Source organism: Populus nigra, chromosome 6, assembly GCF_951802175.1.
Source record: "Populus nigra chromosome 6, ddPopNigr1.1, whole genome shotgun sequence".
NCBI lineage: Eukaryota > Viridiplantae > Streptophyta > Magnoliopsida > Malpighiales > Salicaceae > Populus > Populus nigra.
In genome coordinates this window covers 13906461-13913081 of record NC_084857.1, presented here as the reverse complement: position 1 = coordinate 13913081, position 6621 = coordinate 13906461, and the positions used below count along the sequence as shown (strand labels likewise).

The window sequence follows — 6621 nt, the reverse complement described above, 5'->3', positions numbered from 1 at the left end:
GACTATCTCACGAAGCGAGATCTACCTTGAACCTTAGAAAAGATCAATAGACAGAAACATGACCTAGAAAAATAATCAAACAACAATGCAGTTTATCTTAGGTAGGGTGCACTGGGGGTGAAACATCTTCCCCTTGCACAATTAGTCCCTTACCCAGACTCTCGTAGACCATATGTTTCCTAGAAATCATAATACTAGGTGGCGACTCTTGATTTCTATAATCATAACTTTATGATTATACTCAAAACCTCTTTCTTTTTCACCAACATCTTAGGCGGCATACCCGTCGTCGCTCGACACGTGCGCACCGCGACATATAGGATTATAAACTTCTACGTAAGATATATTTTTTTATTGGCATTAGAACGATTAGGTTTTTAACCTAATAAGATACAGATCGATCTCTTTACTGAAAAGAACTTTTCTTCAACCTTAAATAGATTAACAATTAGAAAACACAATATTTTCTTAGTTTGTATCAAACAAATAAAAGGAAAATTAAAATAAATTATCAACTCTGAATCCCTATTAACACATCATATAAAGATTAAATTTTAAAAAAAATCAATAATCAAAGGGGAAAAAAAGGGTCAAAATGCAAAAAAATAAATTAATGTGGATTACTATTAATACTTAATATTTAATACTTGATTAATATTTAATGCTTCAGAATATTGATTTAGTGTTTGACGATGTTAGCAGGCGTGATGTTTTCCCATCTTGACTTTCAGGTCTGTTTGGAGAGGGGCGGGCTTGGAAGTATATGCCTAGCTAGCTAATTTAATCAGAGGGTGGCTGTAACAGTGTTAAACGTGCACGGGGTGCACACTTCGGCAGGCTAGCCAAAACAAGGCCTAAGGGTGCTGGCAGCCATGCCATCAGTGGGAGAAATCGGCAGCGTAGATTTGTGCGGCTGTAGGTTCGTCAAAGGGAAAATCGGCAACGCAGATTGTCGACGAACATGGGCTTGACGAGGGAATGTCCAAGCCAGGCGGGAAAACTCGTCAGGGGCATAGGCTGACGAGAACATGGGCTGTCGAGGAATTCGGCAGCGCCAACATTGGGAGCCTGCACGCAGATGCGAATTCGGCAGCGCAGGAATTAGCAGCCTGCACGCAGATGCGAATTCGACAGCGCGCAGCAGCTGGTGCAAGTCAGGGGCGCGACTTGGCACGATCTAAAAGTTGGGCGAAGGACTGTCCAAGGCATGGGTTAGAGCTCTAGGCGCTGGGACGCGCCAACGAAGGCACACTGCCTAGAATTCGGCAGCGATGGATTGCGACAGCCTTGCATAGGCAGAGATGAATTCGGCAGGCAGCATGCAATGGTCTATGCGAGTCTTTGAGCTTGCGACTTGGCATGGACGTGGGGACTTAGATGATGGACTTGGCATGGACGTGGGGACTTAGATGATGGACCTTCTGAGTCAGCAGCCGCAACAGAAACTGGCAGCTGGGGCTGACAAGTAGACAGCCAGGAAATGGAGGAAGTGGCAACTTCATGGGAGGCAGAACGTGGGAGCATAACTGGGGTGCTGTCCAGGCCACTATCTCCTGAAAACATGGGATCATGGGTGAGAGGTAGTGCTCCACCATGTCCTGAAAACATGGGATCATGGGTGAGAGGTAGTGCTCCACTAGGTCCCGAAAATGGGGGATAATGGGGAGGAGCCTTTGCAGCTCCCTTGCTTGTCTATAAATACAAGATGCAGCTCTTGGTTGAAGGAGAGCATTCGGGTGGGAATGTTCAGAATGGGAGAGCATTCGGTTGGGAATGTTCAGCATGTAGGAGCATGCAAGAACATGTAGAACACTAGTTAGAGGTAGCTTGGTGTAGCATGTAATCTTTGTGCATAGCACACATACGGATTTGTGTATAGTTTCCTTTGTGTATGAGATTAATAAAGGTTGGGAAAGAGTTCCTGTAAAGCTTGTTGTGCACTTTGATTCTTATTCTTGCTTGTGTATTCCGCTTGCTTAGTTACTAGGCAAACACGAGTAGGAGTGGCGAGAGAAGGCTGAGTCTAGTGAGGGACTAGGCTGCCGCACGGGTTGAATTTCGTTGCGAAAAATTACCCCCGTGACACTGGCCATATCAATCCAGGTCGTGTTTAAACAACCATATTTGACTTTTCTTTGCAGGGAAACTTCATTTCTGGGATCTCGTATCATGTTGGTCTGAAACGAAATAAATAATTCCCCGAGGAAACTAGGGTGATGTCCTGGCTACAATTAGGCTGATGCCCTGGCTACAATCTATGTAGCTAAAGCTAAAGTTCTGCTCACACTGTTTATGCTTTCTCTTTTTTATATTTATCTATTCTCGACTTCAAAAAAAAAAAATTCCCCGAGGAAACTAGCATCCAAATTTACTTAATTTGTTGGCAAAATAATATATTTTACATAAAAGAGTTAGGTAGGAGGGAGCTATCTCGATTCCGTATTACTGTATATTTGCCATGGATTTGCATGCATCATGTCTTTGCTCGAGTAATGAATGATAGCCAATTTATGGTTTCTCTTTGGCTTTGCATTACAAACCGGGTTAGGTAAAGTTTGTAAATTTTTCTATTTTTTATTTAAGATTAATTTTTTTTAAGTTTTCGGATAGTTTTGATGTGTTTATCAAAAATTATTTTTAAAAAATAAAAAATATATATTAATATATTTTTAATTAAAAAATACTTTAAAAAATAATTATTATCATATTTTTAAATACTCAACTAAAAAACAGTCAGAGTGAGTGGTGGAGAAGATGCAACGCAACCTCCTCCACCAACAAGAAAAAGGGGTCATGGTTTGTTTAATATCAGATACATTTCACTTTTCTCGTGCCGGCAAGTGAAAAATAACAAAAAAGGACACTTTCAACTAGCGAAATGCCTCAGCTCATAGAGTCCTAGCTGCATCAGTTTTGAAGTTGCCCGCTAATAAACTATATAGCTATACAATTCATGCCTAGTTGCAGGCTTCGGGCTTCAATGATCCTAATTCTTTCAGCGGATTAATCCAGAGAACAGAAAGTGCTGTTTTCAGAGCATCCCTTATGCCTCGTCTCGATATAACGCAGACAGACCGCTTCCATTAGGAGTCCAGACATAGAAATCCATCCAATCCTTGTCGAGCTTTTCCACTAAACCTTGAGCTTGTGGGACACAACAAAGAGGGATCCGCTTCCAAGGTGAAGCCCTACTATTTTCTCCTTTATAAAATGGACACTCTATTTCCAGCACTCCTCTGGGATTCAGCCCAGAACACTTGTCAACTAGACCGAGAACGATGAGAATGCCAATGAATCTATGGTGCGTAATGTTGGGCTTCCGAACGAGATGGACATTATGAAGCCTCCTAAGTTGGAATCCAAGTGCAATTGCACGATAATGTGAAATCCTCCGAAGATGGACAGCATGAAGCCTCCGAAGTCGGAATCCAAGTGCAATTGCACAATAATGTGGAAGTCTTTCATTCACTCTGTGTGACTACTCTCTCCAGCCACATGGAGAGATGCCAAGTGCTTGTATGCTAATAGTTTTGTGTTTGAAGGGCTCTATGGACTATTGCCAATTCATTTATGTTGATTCCAATTTATTTTTAAGAAGCACCACCATGTGTTGGTGACGTAAATGTAAAGTTTTTATTGTCATGAGGCGCGAGGCATTGGAGATTTGTGTTTGCTCTGCTCCAGGTGCCGTATTCTTGTATTCTTGTTAGTTATCCCGTCCGATTCAAGTGCTCCGATAGAAAAGGTGTGAATTAAACCCCCCAAGTGTTCATATTTGTTATGATTTTTTAAAAATACAGCTTGATTTTTGTTCAATGGCTCATCTGTGGTGGCATTTCGTAAAATTAGAGCAGCTAAAATGATATTGTTGAGAAACTCTATTACATTGATGTAAAATTTTATGACCAGACAGCAAGAAAAAAGAAAAAGAAAAGAAATTTCACCACCAGCAAACTAAAGAATGTAATGTAATGAACCGATGATTCAAGCGCATTACATCACACATTGAGCCTCGCAAACATCTTCTTTCCATCTGAGCTAAACTGATACACTAGGATTTGCAGAAGCAAATTCAAGCAGCTCCCTGTTGGATTCGAACAAGGCCATGTCTTCTGGACTCAAGCTTATACACGCTTCTATTCCATCACCATCCCTTGTGTCGATCAAACACATAAGATTTTTCAGCTCTATAGTTAAAACATTACTCAACCATCTTGGTTTTCCCCATCCGAAATCAGCATCATAAAGTTCAAATCTACACCAACTGGAGCAGTTATAGTAGTCAATATCTTTGCTCATGGCCATCTTTCCAAACTCTTCCACCGTCTTGCAAATTGCTAACGAAATATCGTCCCCTGGGGTTATTTTAGCATATTTTTCACCAAACTCTATAAGATCTTTCCTTATACGGCTCACTATACCTTGCAATTCTAAATCATCATGATCCTCTATCCGCGCTGATATACTACCTGCGTAGTTCCCACCGTAGTTGTCTGGTAAGGTTGGCACAAGCCTCTTCCGAATATTCACTCCAAGAGACAACACAGCTTTTCTTGGAACCCCCAAGTTTGATCTTGATGCGCTCATCGCACATTTCCAGATCAACGCTGTTACAGATTCCACCCGTGTTGGATCTGGCACGCTTGCACTGATGGCTTTAGCCTTGAGAGCAGTAATTTTGGGAGCTTCAAACACAAACCTTTTCATGACAGACTCTCCTTTAATCAAATATACTGGAAGCATTGAGATTGGTAAATCCATTTGTGGGAAAATAGAAGCACCCATGAACACTGGACTGATCACCACCTCAGTACTCGACCTGCGAGCGGTTGCAGCCCAGCACTTGATGAATGATGTTAGCGTGGCTGCATCTGCAACCTTGTGAGAAAGATTCACGCCAATTGCCAAGCCACCACAATCAAAGAAACTAGCTTGGACAATTAATTGACTATCCCTGGCCGTGGCTGGTTCACTTATAGCTGCAGGAAGGAGTTGTTTTAGCACTTCAGTATCAGGCTTTTTGAGAATATCAGAGAGAATACAATGGATTCGAGCCTCAATATATTCAGCCCCATGGTCATCACATTCAATGGACAAATTGTCTTTGAGTCTGCCTGCGAATGGATAAAAATGAGTCAAGGCTTCAGACAGTGAGGTCTTTAGTAGCAGTGACCTTTCCGTGGCTTTGGCAAGGTGATCTGTGTCGTTTCCATTCCTGGGGTAAAATAGCTGCAGGGGAATGTGACCTACTGGCATGGATTGGTCCAGAAGAGAGAGCTTGAGACTTCTTAAGTGAAGGGGCGTTGGAGAGGATGGTTTGATGGTTTCTCTCTGCATGATCTCGATTCTCAGAGGCACAGACATGATGGATAATCCTGCTAGCTATCTATTTTCCAGTCTGGTTAACAGATAAGTCCTCAATCCAGACTTGTGTTAAGTAATTAACATAACAACTCCCCTGGTAAGAACGGAGTGATAGCAACGAAAGCAACTAATCAAAGTAAACGAATAAGTCAAGTGGAAAAATACAACTGGACTATGCTGTCTTATGTAACGTGGGCCACTTTCTTTCAATATCTTAATAATATTAAAGTCTTTAAGTTTCGAGAAGTTTTTTTTTAAAAAAATCTGCCTTGTTAAAATTCCATGATAATTGAATATATAAAAAAACTTTTAAATAAGTTTTGGAAGTTATTTATTTATCTTGTTGGATTTGAATTTTTTTTCTAGACTTTTAATTTATTTATAAATTATAATACTAAATGAAATATATTAGCTAAGTAAATTTTAATTATGAATTCTTTTCTATAGATATTCTAGATCTAAAACTAGCATAAATAAAAATGTCTAGTTTATTTTTAAAAAATTAAGACTAAGTTTTTATAAAATATCATACAATTTTATTTATTTCCCTACCATGGTAGGGTTGTAATTTTATGGATCAAAAACTCTAGTTTTTATACTCTCTTCATCACACTATGTCATGAAATGTATTATAATTATTCTTCTTTCTTCTTCTTTTGTCTTGTTTCAATATATCATTAGTATATTCGTTTTCACTCTACTGGAAGTTGGATTATTTTGTTCTAAATTTTTAAAAAAATATTAAAAATATAGAGATTTTTTTGACAATATCATTAAATTCAATCAAGTGACTCGATCTTGAAACCTGCCAAGTTCAGCTCCTTGCCTAGTTTTAATTTCAAATTAAACTCCATGGAAACTGATCCAAAATGAATCATTCAATTTAAAAGGTCCAAAGATAACTTGGATGACCAGTAAAAACATGACATATCTCTTAAAAATACTTTAAAATGACAATAATTTTTTAATATTAAGACGATGCCAAATTGGATCAACCGCGGTCACCCTACGACCTGAGTCATGGACTTCAATGGGTTTAATAACTTTGTTGTTTTTGTAAAAATTTTTATTTAAATTTATGATAAAATTATATGCTTGCAAAATCAAGCACTAATCCTAAAAAGGACGTTTATTTGAGATCATGATAACCTTATAGAAATTAGAAAAAAAAATAAACCATGAATTCCATTTCTCAACCATTTTATATTGAAGAAGAATGAAATAAAAAAAAACAATTAGAAAAATCAAAGGACCACA

At 39.0% G+C, this 6621-nt stretch overlaps 1 protein-coding gene across 1 annotated transcript; it reads right to left on the bottom strand.

The window, feature by feature from the left end:
* Positions 1–3043: 3043 nt before the first annotated feature.
* LOC133697294 (BAHD acyltransferase At5g47980-like) lies at positions 3044–5364 on the bottom strand. Its single transcript, XM_062119772.1, has 2 exons — positions 4051–5364; positions 3044–3478 (listed from the first exon to the last, which is right to left on the bottom strand). The coding sequence occupies exons 1-2, from the start codon at positions 5362–5364 to the stop codon at positions 3044–3046; spliced, it is 1749 nt and encodes a 582-aa protein (XP_061975756.1).
* Between the last annotated feature and the right edge of the window lie 1257 nt (positions 5365–6621).